Source organism: Chiloscyllium punctatum, chromosome 45 (genome assembly GCF_047496795.1).
Source record: "Chiloscyllium punctatum isolate Juve2018m chromosome 45, sChiPun1.3, whole genome shotgun sequence".
NCBI lineage: Eukaryota > Metazoa > Chordata > Chondrichthyes > Orectolobiformes > Hemiscylliidae > Chiloscyllium > Chiloscyllium punctatum.
Window position 1 is genome coordinate 43,691,967 of NC_092783.1, and position 16,113 is coordinate 43,708,079.

At 41.7% G+C, this 16,113-nt stretch overlaps 1 protein-coding gene across 3 annotated transcripts in view; it reads left to right on the forward strand.

Annotated features, from left to right (window-relative positions):
• plxna2 (plexin A2) overlaps window positions 1–16,113 on the forward strand; it is a 494,314-nt gene that overhangs the window by 66,297 nt on the left and 411,904 nt on the right. For all 3 annotated transcript variants that reach the window (XR_011955408.1, XM_072563600.1, XM_072563601.1), the window contains exons 2-3: window positions 1,594–2,816; window positions 5,245–5,427. Coding sequence is in view for 2 of the 3 variants with exons in the window: in XM_072563600.1 (XP_072419701.1) it covers window positions 1,674–2,816; window positions 5,245–5,427 (1,326 nt within the window). In the remaining variant the exon portion in view is untranslated. The remainder of the gene's footprint in view (window positions 1–1,593; window positions 2,817–5,244; window positions 5,428–16,113) is intronic.

Sequence of the window (16,113 nt, forward strand, 5' to 3'; positions counted from 1 at the left end):
AACATTGATAGCAGTTGGATGTAAATACAGTCATTCTGCTATAACATGGCAGCTGTGTTCCTTTGAAACATTGCACTATAGAAAATCGTGCTATTTAAAACCACTATAAAAAAATTACGCTATAGAAGATCGCTAATAGAAAACCGCTATACCCATTCAGCAGAAAGTTCATGTTTTCCAAATAGCGCCTATAATTTGTCAATTGCCTTCTAGCCAATTCATGTTGATGAAATGCATGTTATACCAGAATGACTTGTAAATAATTTTTTTTTAGCATATTTAGATATAATTTAGGAATTGATGATCTGTCTGGCAAAAGTCTTTCATTATCGAACAATCCAAACAATGCATTTGGTCAGTGTCCTGTTCTCAGCACAAATGTATGAAAATATGCTAATAAATGTGGTTCATGAATTGAGAAAAAAACATTTCCATTGATACCAGATTAACACTACAGATAGGTTTTCTGATGTGATAAGGTTAACTAAATATACACCTAAAAAACACAATTCTTTCTTTGTACAACATGACTTGGTTGGCAATGCATGCACCAAGGATGAGTTTGTTCCTCATGTTGATGGGCATCAGTAGAGACTAGTGATAATAGTTACTGGTCACTTCTGTATCTGTGATTTCATTCACTCCATTATTGTTAAGTAAACCTTTACTGCTCAGTTCTTGAAAATCTGGAATTCTCTGCTTAAACCTCCTGCTTTGCTGGATTTTCCTGAGAAGATTCTTGAGAACATGTTTCTGTTACAAAGCTTTCGGTTAGTTGTTCAAATAATCTCTTAATGAGCCTTTTTAAATGCCTTGGGACATTTGATTACATTAATGGAACTACGTAAATGCAGATTGTTATTATGCTAGCCTGCAATTTGCTTGGTTGTTACTTGGGTGAGAATCTACTAAAATTCTTTATCTCTTTTGTATTGACCAAGAGGTGGGTGATTGGGCCAGTCTTAGCACTTTGTCTTTTCCTGATACTTCTCTAAGTTTTTGTACGTAGATTTGTAAGGCATTCGTGTCTCCATCATTTTATCGATGTGGTCAGATATTTATTTCAAGCAAGTTCCTAATGTAGTGCCAGATGAATGATCTTGCCATTGTATAATGGTATATTACAGCATTATGTCAAGATTACAATTAGCAGTATTAATCAGAATTAAAGTAGTGCAGGAAATTCAACTGGGGAGGCTTCCCAACAAATTGCCTGAAATCCTGGACCTGAAATATTTTTGTCCCAGTGACTTGGAAACACAGATCCCAGCTGATGACACTTGGAAGAACAGGAGGTTGTCACCTTAATGTATGGAGTAGAGTTGGGATAATTAGTAATGTGGTGTGAGATTTTCAGTGCAGTTCAGTTTAGCAGATTTGAGATGGGGTCTTCCTCCATCCAAAGATAATTGACCTTGGTGCAGAAACAACAGCTAGGTGATGGGTGACAGCCCACGATGCACATGCAACACTGGTGTTCTCTCAATAGAGAAATCTTGCACAAATTTTTCATGCATTTTAAGTATTGATACATTTAACATTCGATATTTTGTGGCATGCTTGCATATACTAATCATTTGATTTGCCTTTCAGAGTCATGTAAACACTGAAGTTCAGGCACAAATTAGAATTGAGCACTTCCTGCAATAAGGCTCAGAAAAGTGTGTCCCAAAATGTCGAACTGTGTGGCTCCTTTCGCTATCCTCATGATTGTCCTTTCACAACCCTCATGGAGCAGCAAGGAATATGTCAGCTTTCCCATCCAGAATCGGGATTGGACACTCAACCACTTGGCTGTTCACAGTATAACAGGGAATGTTTATGTTGGAGCTGTCAATTGGATTTACAAACTATCAAGCAACTTAACGCTGTTATTGAAGCATGAAACCGGTCCAGAAGAGGATAACAAATCTTGCTATCCTCCACTGATTGTTCAGCCTTGTAATGAACCCCTGACAATGACTAACAATGTAAACAAATTGCTTCTTATTGATTACTCTGAGAATAGGCTGCTGGCCTGTGGAAGTCTCTTTCAGGGAGTCTGCAAACTCCTGCGACTGGATGATCTCTTTATATTGGTAGAACCTTCACATAAGAAGGAACACTACTTATCAAGCGTTAATGAAACAGGGACAATGTATGGCGTAATTGTCTCATCTGAGGGATCAGACAGCAAGCTCTTCATTGGAACAGCAGTGGATGGCAAGCAAGACTATTTTCCGACTATTTCGAGTAGGAAATTGCCACAGGATCCTGAATCTTCTGCTATGTTTGATTATGTGTTACATAGTGACTTTGTTGCTTCCTTGATTAAAATTCCGTCGGACACCCTGGCTATGGTGTCGCACTTTGACATATTTTACATATATGGTTTTAGCAATGGAAATTTTGTGTATTTCTTAACAGTACAACCAGAAACTGAAGGACTTACTGGCTCCACAAATGATCAGTTCTACACTTCCAGAATTGTGCGCTTATGCAAAGAAGATCCCAAATTCCATTCCTATGTTTCACTCCCTATGGGCTGCATAAAGAATGGAGTTGAATATCGCCTTTTGCAAGCTGCATATTTGTCAAAACCAGGAAGTGTTTTGGCAAAGTCTTTAAATATTTCAACAGATGATGATGTTTTGTTCACCATATTCTCGAAAGGTCAAAAGCAATATAAGCATCCACCAGATGAGTCAGCGCTCTGTGTGTTTGTTGTGAAATACATTAATCAACAAATAAAAGACAGACTGCAGTCATGTTACCGTGGTGAAGGGAATCTGGAACTGAACTGGTTACTAGGAAAGGATGTCCGCTGCACCCATGCGGTAGGTCTCTCCTCTATCCGTTTTTGAAACATTTCTGTTACTAATTCAAACTTTTTGCTTTGCTTATCCAAAAATAAAATTAATTCTCCATGTTTCACAACTTTGTACAAACCCGAAAGCACTCAGCCAAGAAAACTATTGAAATGCAGTCACATTACTATGTAAGGAGAATGCACAGTTAGTTCCCACAATAATCATGTATTGATAATCTGTTCATGTGATATTTATTGGGCCATACGCATTAGCCAGGAAAGGCCCAAGATTTTCTTTTCAATTATGCCATGGGGTCATCTCCTTCCACCTGAGAGGATAACTGCGGAATAGTTTAATGTCTCATACTAAAGATGGTGCCTCCGACCAATGTAATTTTCCCTCTGTACTACACTGGAATATCAGCTGAGATTTGGTGCTGAAATACATTTCTAATCCAGATGTACTTCAGATGATTGTCATCTAGATTGACTTGTTTTAGCGTATGCAGTGGAATTAGTATTAAAGTGGAATTCTAACTGTAACACACACATTACATGTTAGTTTCCTTTAAAGAGGAAATCAAAACCAAGAAAGAGGTCCATCACCTTCATTGTTAAGAATGCAAATGTGAAGGGCTTGAGTGGAAGCGTGCGTCCTGCGATTGGTGGATTGGTAACTGAAAGGTACCAAAAAAATGAAACTAATTTAAAATATTAAACTTAAGCTTTATGCTTTAGTAAATATTAATGAGGACATTGAATCCCCCATTTGCAATTGTTGAGTGGGACAAGTTTGACTTCAGCAGAATCCATAATAACTATGAAAAAGAAAATAGAAAATTATTTTAAAACCAAAATTGAACATTGGAAAATATAGGGGAGTGAAAATAATTGGAAAGGGCAAATATAAGTAACAAATAAAACAACTTGTATCTTCTATTGTCTTGCGTTGAACATGGAGGAGATATTGTTCATTAATTCAGTGAATATATGAGTGAATGTTGGTGCGTAAGCACTCTTAATTCTGTTGCTATCTTTTGAAATTGTCATTTGATTACTTTCTATTTGTGTCACTCCACTAGCGTGGAATGATTGGACATAATGTGTCCATGTTGTATCACACAGTGAGCTCTCACTCTCATTAAGCTGATATCCTCATGAGATGCTTGTTTTAAATGGAGGTTTGGAGCTTCCTCATAGGAAATTGAACAACTTCCATCACCTCACTGTGACTGATCACAAAGTAGGCTGGCAAAAGCTCGACGGTGGGTCATCAGTCTGCCAAAAGGACTGATGCTATATGTGTATTTTCTGGGATAAAGGAGAATGAGAGAGTTTTTATTTGTGTTTATCTTTACATTATTTTCTGTTACACTAGTAATTACTGTCAGTTTTCAAAACCTTACCAGGTTTACCACAAAATGAAAGTACTATCTTTGTAAGTCAAACCACTTCTTCGTCTATGTCACAATACTTCAGCCTTATGCTTTCAGTTCAGCTACCCTTAACAGTGCTGCAAATCCTAACTGACAATATTGGATTAAAAAATCAATTTCTTCATGCTTATCCTATAGGGGTTACATTTAATTAGTCAGAAGTAATTTTGCTTCAGCTTGGAAACCTTTCGCTCCAACAGAGACTAAAACAGGTTCAGATGTTACAGAACAATGATACTCATGAGTTTCTTGTATTGGGCCATGGGCTTTGCTAGAAAGGTTGGCATTTATTGCCTATCTGTTATTTCCCTGAGGCAATTGTGACTTTTTAGCTCATATACTATAGGGTAATGTTGGTATGGGATTGAAGTCATATAGTCTGGGTGAGGACAATTGATTTTTAAAGATCATTCATGCACCAATGGAGTTTTTCTGACCATTTGGCTCCATAGTCACTCTTATTGTTACAAAGTGAGAATGTGGATTTGACATTACATTCAGATCAACGAAGATACTATTGAATCGGGGAGCAGGCTCATGGGACTGAATGTGAAATGAACATATAAATCAGAAGCAGGCAGAGACCATTCAGCCCCATGAGCCTGCTCCATAACCGATGTTTCATCATAACCAAGATTAGAAATATATTGTGAAATGACCATATAAATCAGAAGCAGACAGAAACCAATATGTTTCTAACCATTGTTATCAGAATTCATTTGCTAATCTGGGTGTGAAATGTGGCAGTAAAATCTGAGATTATATTAGGCTCTCCTTGAGACACTGGCTTGTTGCATGCCCAGTTGGCATTGCTGGATGTTTGCAGTTGCTGAGATTAATGTGTCTGAAATGTGAAGCTGTGTCCTCTCACTTGCATATTGTAACGTCAGTGCCCTGCATCATTCCACTCGCCTCTCACAGGATACTTTCTCTATATGTTTTACAGAAAATTATAATATCTTATGTGGGTGACTCATGAATGAGTTATTGCAAACTGACACCATGTTTTCTTCCTTACAGCCAGTCCCAATTGATGATGACTTTTGTGGATTGGATATAAACCAACCCCTTGGGGGCTCTGTACTTGTGGAAGGCATTGCAGTTTTTACAGAGGATAGGGATCGATTGACATCTGTGGCATCCTACGTCTACAATGATCACTCTGTGGTTTTCGTAGGAACAAAGAGTGGGAAACTTAAAAAGGTAAAGTAGAATTTTGAGTTTCAGATGCAATGGCACTAATCTCCAGTCAAGACAAGTGAAGAGTGCTTACATGCAGCAGACATTTTTCTATATTAAAAGAAATCCTCAAACCACCAAAGATTCATCATGTGAGATCTTCTTTTGTTTCATAATGTGAAGAATGTCATAGTCATGAGCAAGTTTATTTAATTAAAGACAGTTCAACCAGGGATCAATGCACCACCAAAATGAATTAACTGTGATTATCTCAGGAGAGTGCACTTTGATGAATCTGTCTGAGTAATTAGACAGAGTTGGGGAAAAAATACTCAGTAGAAAAATTTAAGTTTTAATGAAATATTCTACTCCCAAAATATTAATTACTTTATTGTCTCCAAGGCCACTAACCTGTGTACCCAACTTTTTTTTTAATTGATATGGCTTGTATGGTACTTCCTGAACTGGGATTGAGACAAATTTGCACCTTTAGAAAGTATGGTGCAATCAACATTGATTTATTTTGTCATAGTGAATTACTAAATACATCCCTACAGATTGCATTTATCTTTTTTCTCCATTTTTCATACGTGTTTTTAATGTGTTGTCTTTGTTTCACAATTTGTTTTTACAATGGATTTTTTATAAATCTCCACATTACTGTACCCCAAACTACAGGGAAGGGAATCTCCTTACGTAAATTCTGTGGCGGTCCTTTTGTAAAATATATATCAATAAGAGTACTTCAAACTGTTATCATAAGCAGTGCTTCAGTATAGTCACCTTCAGCTTTCCCTTATTCCTGGCTTAAATGTACACAGGTTGTTCAGTGATACTTCATTGCAAACCAGACAACAAAGTTACATCAAGGCGATATTCTTGGTGTGTGCTGTCAAGTGATCTTCTATTAATGGTTACATGTATTCCAGAGTTCTTGAATGAACAAAGTCTGTATTTGTCCAATGGTAAATTCCAAGATTCTTTGTCTTATATGAGGAATAAAGAAGCTTAGGTGATTAGCTAGAGGCTATAGCAACAGGTACGAATATGAGCCTTTTTACTTCAAATTACAGGTTACTTTGATGTTTATTTCCTCTTTGTCTTCACTACTTTTTTTTCCCTCCGTTCTTGGTTATAAAGCTGTACCAATCTAAATATTTTGGCAAGAAATTCAAAGGCTTAAAAAAATGGTTTCCTTTACCAGTAAATGTTTGCAATTTGAAGTGGCCGGCCTTCAAATGCTTTGCACCAGAATGGTTGAGGCATAAGCTATTGTATCTTTAATGCAACATTGGTTAAATACTTGATGCACAGGAAATGCTTCAAGGTGAAGAGGAGAGAATAGGGCAGAGTTTTTCATTACTCTGGTAAAGATCCTACACAACTATGTTGAGTTGAAATGCCTCTATATTTCTATGGTTCTACATTCAGCAGCTAATTAACTAGTGTTTTTGATTTATTTGTTAGAAATGTATCTTTTGATAAGATGCATCATAAAATGTTTCACAGATTGACTAAGATGTGTCTAATTAAAAAGAATGTGCTGGTCTTTTTGATGCATTGGAACAAGAGTAAGTAATTTACCCCTTTTTGAGTGTATTCTACCTCTCCCTATGACTATAGTTGATCTGAAATCTAACTCCATATCTCCACGTTCAGACATGTCTCTTAGCTTTAGTCAAAGCTTAAGAATTGAACCAGCATCAACTGTCACTTTTTTCCAAAATCCACCTAGCCTTTGTCAGATTTTGTAACTTAATTCTGGAAAGCCTAAATATTAGATCCAGCCCTACTCCTTGATATTGCTACTAGTCGAAATCCTGTTTCTCTCTTTTCTGGGACAGCTCTGATTCAAACCCTCCCTTGGCCGTTTTACACATTTTCTTAACTGGGATTGCAACATTGGCTTGTGTAGGCTGTCTTCATAATTTAATCTTTAGTAGAGCTTTGCAGAACTTGTCTTTGCAGGTAACCGTCAACAGATTATTAATGAATAAAGATTTTATCTTTCAAATAGTTTTAGATTAGATTAAATTCTCTACAGTGTGGAAACAGGCCCTTCAGCCCAACAAGTCCACACTGACCCTACGAAGAGTAACCCACCCAAACTAATGCACCTAACACTACGGGCAATTTAGAATGGCCAATTCCCCTGACCTGCACATCTTTGGACTGTGGGAGGAAACCTGAGCACCTGCAGGAAACCCCACGCAGACACCCAAGAAAGTCACCCAAGGTTGGAATCAAACCTGGGTGCCTGGCGCTGTGAGGCAGCAGTGCTAACTGCTGAGCCACTTTGTCGCCCATATACTGCAATATGTCATTATTACTTAATTTAACCCTTATCTGTTGTGATGCTGTGGTTCAATGAGTCCTTTTTTTTAAATAACCCTTGTGATGTAGGCAATGCTCGTGAAAATGTAATTATTACCAATTTCTCTATGCATTATTCAAAATGGGATGTGCTTTCTCCTTGGTTCTGAAAGTGTTTACTTTTAACATTCAGCTCCTGCATTCATTGGTTCACACAAGGGCTAATGAAACTCTGCATCTCCGTTTCCCCAAAGGGCTCTGGATGCTGGATTAATTAACATTAACAATACCTAGATCAAGAGTTGCTAAAATTATCTTTAACTGTATGGTTGCACTAGACCTTCAGTTTATGTTTAAAGATTGGTGTGGGAGAAACAAGTTCAAATTCATGGAACATTGGCATCAGTATTGGGGAAGGTGGGAGCTGTTCAGATGGGGGTGGGGCTCCAGTGGAATCATGCTGTAATGAGGGATATGGATGGGGTTTTAAAGGCAGGGTTTCTGCCAATTCACCAAAAATAATGGGAAATGTTAAAGGAGGGGTGGGCAGGGGCCGGGGGCGGGAGTCAGGTCTGGTTATGAAAGTTTCAGAACAAGTAATAGGACAGAGACTGTGGAAAGGTCAGGAATCTAACTTCAGGCACAGCAGGTAAAGGAACAGCTATGAGAAGTGGATGCCTAATACAGGAATGATTGTGTTGTACTTAACTAGGTGTGATATGTCAAAGAAGGTAAATAAACCTCCAGCATAGATTGTAATTGGGAGTTCTACTGTTGTGGATATTGCAGAGATATTCACGGAAGGGGGTCAGGGATGGGAACTAAATATCCAAGGATACATTTCCTATTGAAAGGACAGTCAGATGGGCAAAACTGGCTCATTAGTAAGAAATGAATTAAGTTGATAGCACGAAGCAATATAGTACCATTATAGCTGGAATCTGTCTGGATAGGATTGAGGAACTGCAAAGGAAAAAAAAGACTGAATTAAAAGCAGATCTCCTAGCAGTGGCCAGTACATGGAGCAGAAAATATATCAGGACAGAGTGCCTTAAATGCCTTTTCTATTACAATAACCATAGTGGACTTTAATATGCAAGTGGACCATAAAAATTAGGTTGGTAACAAAGAGGAATTTATGGAAACTCTTTGAGGTGTTGGAACGCACTAGGAACAGGCAATTCTGAATTTGATGTGGAATGAGGCAGACTTGATTAAGGAGCTTAAGGTGAAGGATCCCCCGATGAGGCAGTGACAATAACATGATAGAATTCACCTTGTAGTTGGAGAGGGAGAAACTTGAATCAGATGTAACAATATTACCTTGAGTAAAGGAAGCTATGAAGACCTGAGGGAGTTGGTAGAATTGATTGAAAGGGGAGTTCAGCAGAGAAATGGTGAAGCAGCAATGGCAGGAGTTTCTGGGGTAATTTGGGAGGCACAGCAGAGATTAGACCCTGCAGGGAAGAACCATACTAAGGGAATTTGGAATATTGAGCAATTTAGGCCCCGTATTTAGGGAAGTATGTACTGGCGTTGGAGGGATGCCAGAGGAAGTTTATGATTTGAGAGCTTGTCATATGCAGAGCGGTTGAGAACTCTGGGTCTGTGCTTGATGGAGTTTAGATGGATAAGAGGATTTGACTGAAACTTTAGAGAATATTGAGAAGCCTGGCAAATATGCCTCCATGGTGAGGTGAGGGTGGAATTGAAGGCACACTCTGAGTGAAGGAATGGTCTCTGAAACACAGATGAGGAAAACCTTTGTCAGCCAGAAAGTGGTGAATCTGTGGAGCTCATTGCCACGGAAAGCTGTGGAGGCCAAGTCATTGAGGTTCTAGATTAGCGAGGAAATCAAAGGTTATGGAGAGGAGAGAAGAAAATGGAGTTGAGAAATATATCAGTAATGATCAACTGAGGCAGGAGGCCTGATGGACCAAATGGCCTAACTCTGCTCCTATAGCTTATCGTCTTGGGTTTCGACATTGACCTGGAGGTACCACGTGACCTATCAGAATGTGCTCTATTAATCAGTTTATTGTCACAATCTAGGAAGCACAAGAAATCTTAAAAAAAACACATCATGAGTAAGAGAGCACACATTTTGAGAATTAAGGGCAGAAATATATTATGTAGTACATTTTTTCAAGAATGATAATATAGTGTCCACATAACCATGCATTTGTCCAGCAATGACATTCAGTACAATGTACACTACCTGGTGCTGGTGTGAGCAAGTTAAAATCGCAGCAAGTGGTTTTACAGTTACAGAAAGTGTCAGGACCGAGCATGATTTCTTCCTTTGTTTTCATTCAATGCTCACCAAATAAGGACAGTTTTTTAAATTATTATTATTTCAGTTGAATACTGATGCCAAAATCCAGGCACCGTCATTTAAGATGAAGTTAAGTCAGAACAAGGCTCATCCATGGTTCACTCGTTTTTCTGGTTCTAACTTTTTGATCATGGTCAACTAGTTCTGGTTCAGCAAAAAAAGAAGTTGCACATATATTGAGGCTTTCACGCCTTCAGGTTACTCAAAGTGCTTCAGAATCACATTTTGTTGTGTACAGTTGCTGTTGCCGGAAAGAACAGTCGATGAAAGCATAGCAAGCTCTCTCAAATGTAATTTAAATCAATTACCATATAACCTGTATGCCGTGTTAAAAGTGTTGCCCTGTACTCCTCTCCTTCACATTGGATATTTCCATCACTCGAGAGCCTTAGTGTCTCACCTGGAAGAAAGTGCCTTTGATATTGCAGCACTCCCTTGCTACTGGTTTGTCCGGATTGTGCTCCAGTCACTGGAATGGGACTTCAACAAGACAAGAGCACTACCTCTGAGCTGGCACTGGTCCTTGAGTTTACATCTGTGGCTCAGTGCACAGAGTAGCAGGTACCAAAGATTTATTTCTATGAATAAAGTATATTTTGAAATTTTAAAAAATGTTTATCAATTGGCTAAAAAGAGCGATGGTCGGGTGGCAGGATGAGTCACTGGGCAAACAAGTCCGTCTCCTGGTGACTGAACAAACAGCATTGGCAAATAGCTAGAAATGGGTTGCCTAGCTATGTTGCGAGTTGAGAGAGAATGCATAATATACCGAAACTGAAAAGAAAGCAAGTAAATTAAACCTAGCATTTGACTCTCAACAAATGCCAACTGTCCTGCAATTATCCTGACATTTTTGTCATTCTCTACCCGCCTGCCTAATGGGAGTATTGTGCCCTGTGACGGGGATACTGTTGTGCTGCAGGTCTGGACCTTGCAGTCGTGGGTATGTTCGCTGAGCTGAGGAGTTGGTTTGCAGATGTTTTGTCCTTTTTCTAGGTGACATCCTCAGTGCTGTGGAGCCTCCTGTGAAGCGCTGCTGTACGGTGTTGGTTGGAATTACAAACTAACAATTTACACCATAAATCTGATCAATTACCTTGAACTTTAACTGAACTCTGGATGATTATATACCACCACGTTAGGTCATGGATCTTGATCCATTTGGTGATGATCGTCTGGTGTGAAGGTGTCACCCAGAACTGGGATGAAATGTCTGCAAACCAATTTCCCAGCTTGTCCAACATACCCACAACCACAGCAACTAGCAGCTGAGCTACAAATCTTAACACAAACCTTGAATCCTGTACCTTCTCACCACTTTCCCAGCTAATTTGGTTTATCTGAGGCAGGAGATGGTCAGCAGTCCCAAACTGATAGGTATTTCCTGGCAAGAAAAAGAATCCAGGCACTGCTAAGTCATTTTTAAAACACATTTGGAAGTATCATAGAATGTATGTGTTCACTTTACTGCCAATAGTCAGCATGTTCTGGATGAAATAGGTGTGTGTATTCTTTCCTTCATTGTGAATCTCAATTAAATGTTTTCATGAACAAACCTACATGAGTTTTAAGAATAAAGTTTATGACAATATCTGATGTTATCCTCAGTCTCTCACTCTCATTCAGACTCACTCTTACATTGTCCCACTCTCTCATACTTTCTCCCTCCCCCTCTCTCTCACACTCACACACACACACTCTCTCACACTGTCTGTCTCTCTCTCTCTCATACTTTGTGTGTGTCTCTCTCTCTCTCTCTCTCTCCCACGTGCTCTCTCTCTCTCACACACTCAATCACGCTTTTATTCCTGATGAAGGGCTTTTGCCTGAAACGTTGATTTCGAAGCTACTTGGAATGCTGCCTGAACTGCTGTGCTCTTCCAGCACCACGAATCCAGAATCTGGTTTCCAGCATCTGCAGTCATTGTTTTTACCACGCACGCCATCACATGGGCTCTCTCGTGGACTCTCATATGCGCTGTCTCTCCCACGCACGCAGTCTCACTCTCTCTCTTGACGCGCGCTCTCTCTCTCCTGCTCTCTCTCTCCCGCTCTCTCTCCTCTCTTACGCACTCTCTCCCCCGCATGCACTCTCTTGCGCTTTTTCATACACGCTCTCTCTCACTCTTGCACTGTCTCTCTCGCGCTCTCTCTCATGTGCACGTTCTCTATCGCATGCTCTTATACGCGCTGTCTCTGTCATGCCCACTGTCTCTCTCACGCGCTCTCTCCCACTTTCGCTCTTTCGCACGTGCTCTCTTGTTCACGTGCGGTCTTTCTCGTGCTCTCTCACTCACATGCCATCTCTCTCGCATGCTCTATCTCGTGCATGCTATCCTGTTCATGTGTTCTCTTTTGCGTGCTCTGTCTCATGTGCTGTTTCTCTCACATGCTCACGCTCTCATGCTCCCTCGTGCTCGCTCTCAAGCACGCTTGTCTCTTTCGCGGGCACTGCCTCTCTCACTCTCTCTCCCACACATGTTTGGTCTCGCGCGCGCTGTCTCCATCTTTCATTCACCCTTTTTGTTTCACTCACCCACTTTGTTTCACACTCTCTCTGTCACACACTCTCTCTGTCTCTCTCACTGTGTGTGTCTCTCTCTCACACACACACACTGTGTCTCTCTCTCTCACCCTGTCTCTCTCTCTCTCCCTGTCTCTCTCTCACCCTGTCTCTCTCTCACCCTGTCTCTCTCTTTCATTCACTTTCTTTCACTCTCACTCTCTCTCTCTCACTCTCTCTCTCTCACTCTCTCACTCTTTCTCTCTCACTCTTTCTCTCTCACTCTTTCTCTCTCTCACGCTTTCTCTCTCTCACGCTTTCTCTCTCTCTCGGTTGCTCTCTCGGTTGCTCTCTCGGTTGCTCTCTCGGTTGCTCTCTCGGTTGCTCTCTCGGTTGCTCTCTCGGTTGCTCTCTCGGTTGCTCTCTCGGTTGCTCTCTCGGTTGCTCTCACGCTTTCTCTCGCTCTCGCTCTCTAACTTTTTCACTTGCTTTCACTCACTTTCTTTCAATCTCTCTTGCTCTCCCTCAATCTCTTCCTTTTACACACACTTTCACTTTCTCTTTCACTCTGTTCACTTTTTTTTCTCTGTCTCTCTCTTTCTCTTTCACTCAATCTCTCGTGCTTTCTCTCTCTCACTTTCACTGTCTGTCTCTCTCACTCGCTTTCACTGTCTCACTTTCACTCATTTTTCTCTCTGCCCCCCCCGCCCCCCGCCCCCCCATCTGCCCCTCTCTGCCCCCCCACTCTCTGCCCCCCTCCCCTCTGCCCTCTCTCTGCCCCCCACCCCCCTGCGCCCCCCCTGCCCCCCGCCCCCGCTCTGCCCCCCGCTCTGCCCCCCGCTCTGCCCCCTGCTCCTCCCCCCTCTCCATCCTCCTCCTCCTCCCCCCCTCTCTCTCCTCCCCCCTCTCTCTCCTTCCCCCCCTCTCTCCTTCCCCCCCCCTTCCCCCCCCCCTTCCCCCCCTCTCTCTCCTTCCTCCCCCTCTCTCTCTCCTTCCCCCCCCCCTCCTTCCCCCCCCTCTCCTCCCCCCCTCTCTCCTCCCCCCTCTCTTCCCCCCTCCCCCCTTCCTCTCTCCCCTCCCCCCTTCCTCTCTCACCGCCCCCCACTCTCTTCCCCCCCCTTCCCCTCTCTCTCCGCCCTCTCTCACTCAATCTCTCTCTCTCTCTTTCTTTCAGTTTCTCTTTCACTTATCTCTCTCTGTCTCTCTCTTTCACTCTCTCTCAATCACTCTCTCTATTTCTCTCTCACTCTCCCTCAATCTTTCTCTTTCACTCTCACTCACTCTCTCTTCCATTCACACTCTCTTTCTCACTCGCTCTGTCACACACTCTCTTCCTCCCTCCTCCTACCCCTCCCCCTTCCCCTCTCTCCCTCTCTCTCTTAGAGTCATAGAGATGTACAGCATGAAAACAGACCCTTTGGTCCAACCTATCTATGTCGACCTGATATCCCAACCCAACCTAGTCCCATCTGCCAGCACCTGGCCCATATCCCTCCAAACCCTTCCTATTCATATACCCATCCAATTGCCTTTTAAATGTCGCAATTGTACCAGCCTCCACCTCATCCTCTGGCAGCTCATTCCATACATGTACCACCCTCTGCGTGAAAAAGTTGCCCCTTAGGTCTCTTTTATATCTTTCCCCTCTCACCCTAAACCTATGTCCTCGAGTTCTGGACTCCCCATCCCCAGGGAAAAGACTTTGGCTATTTATCCTATCCATGCCCCTCGTCACCCTTCAGCCTTCGACGCTCCAGGAAAAACAGTCCCAGCCTATTCAGCCTCCCTGTAGCTCAAATCCTCCAACTCTGGCAACATCCTTGTAAATCTTTTCTGAATCCTTTCAAGTTTCACAACATCTTTCCGATAGGAGGGAGACCAGAATTGCACGCAATATTCCAACAGTGGCCTAACCAATGTCCTGTACAGCCGCAACATGACCTCCCAACTCCTGTACTCAATACTCTGACCAATAAAGGAAAGCATACCAAACGCCGCCTTCACTATCCTATCTACCTGCGACTCCACACTCAAGGAGCTACTGCTTTCTATCACTTTTTCTCTCTCTCTCCTCTCTTACTCTCTCTTCCTCTCACTCCCTTTCTTTCTCTCAATCTATCTCTCACTCACTTTCTTTCACTCTCTTTTAGTCAATCTATTTTTCACTCAGTCTCACTCTGTCACACTCATTTTCACTCACTCGCTTTTTCTTTCACTCCATCACTGTCTTTCACTCTTTCTGTCTCTCTCTCTCACTCTCACTCACTTGCTTTCACTCACTCTCTTTCACTCTCTCGCTCTTGCTCAATCTCTCTCGCTCTCTTCCTTTCACTCACTCTCTCTCTCTTTCACTCTCCCTCTCTCTTCACTCTCCTATCTCTCTTTCATTCTCTCTCTCACTCTCTCTTTCACATGCTTTCACTCTCTATTTCACTCTCTCCTGTCAACCTCTCTCTCTCTCTCACTCTGTATCTCACTTTCTTTCACTCTCTCTCACTCTCTTTCACACGTTTTCTTTCACTCTCTCGCTCTTTCGCTCTCTTTCTTTGTCTCAATCTCTCTCTCACTCACTGACTCACTCGCTTACACTCTCTCTCTCTCTCTCTCTCTCTCTCTCTCTTTCTCTCACTCCCTCTCTCTCTTGTGCTCGCTCTCTCGCTCGCTTCTGTACTCCTTCTTTCTTTCTCTCAATTTCACTCACACACTCTCGCACTCACTCGCTGTCTGTACTCTTTCTGTCTCTCAATCTCTGTCTCTCTTAATCTCGCTCGCTCGCTCTCACTCACTCACTCTTTCACTCCGTCTTTCTCTTCGCTCTCTTTCTCTTGTTCTCTCTCGCTCTCTTTCTTTCGCGGTCTCTCTGTCCCTTTTTCTCTTTTTCTCTCTCTCTCTCTCTCCTGATTTCTTTCTCTCTGTTTCACTCTGTCTTTCTCCCTCACGCTCTTTCTTTCTCTCACTCTATAACGTAAGTGCTCAAGCAGAAAACTTAGTTCAGCAACAGAGTTTATATTACATTTTATATGTTTCATATATTTTGTATTGTAGAATGTGGTTAGCTCAGTGTCTGATTTACGGTCTCAGAAAATCTGCCTTGCAGAAAACCAATCTTGAATGCTGTTCATGTTTTAAAGTTGAGTTGTGAGCCTGGAGTTATTGACAGACTGAGGTTTTTTTCTTATCATATTTCGAGGAGATTGGTTTGTGACTGAACCTGAATTGGAACAAACTGGGGGGAGCTGTCTTCAGGATCTGACACTTTAATGGTGTTGTTTTTAATTCCCTTGGTTGTTTGATGACTTGCAGCGAATTGGTGATCTGGCTTCTTGGCCACCTAACCAGGAATTCAATGACTTTGTTGGGAAACGTTTGGCTGCAAGGAGCTTTCAGCTGGTTTGAAAACCAGAGCATAGCATGGCTCCCTGATCATTCCGCAAAATCAGAGACCTTTGTTTTTGATGATTCAAATCTCTTTAAGATTTAAGGCAATAATCTTGATATAGTAGGCAAGTGGTCGGGTCAGTCACTTCAATCTGCTGCCATTTGATCTCCACTTTTGTTC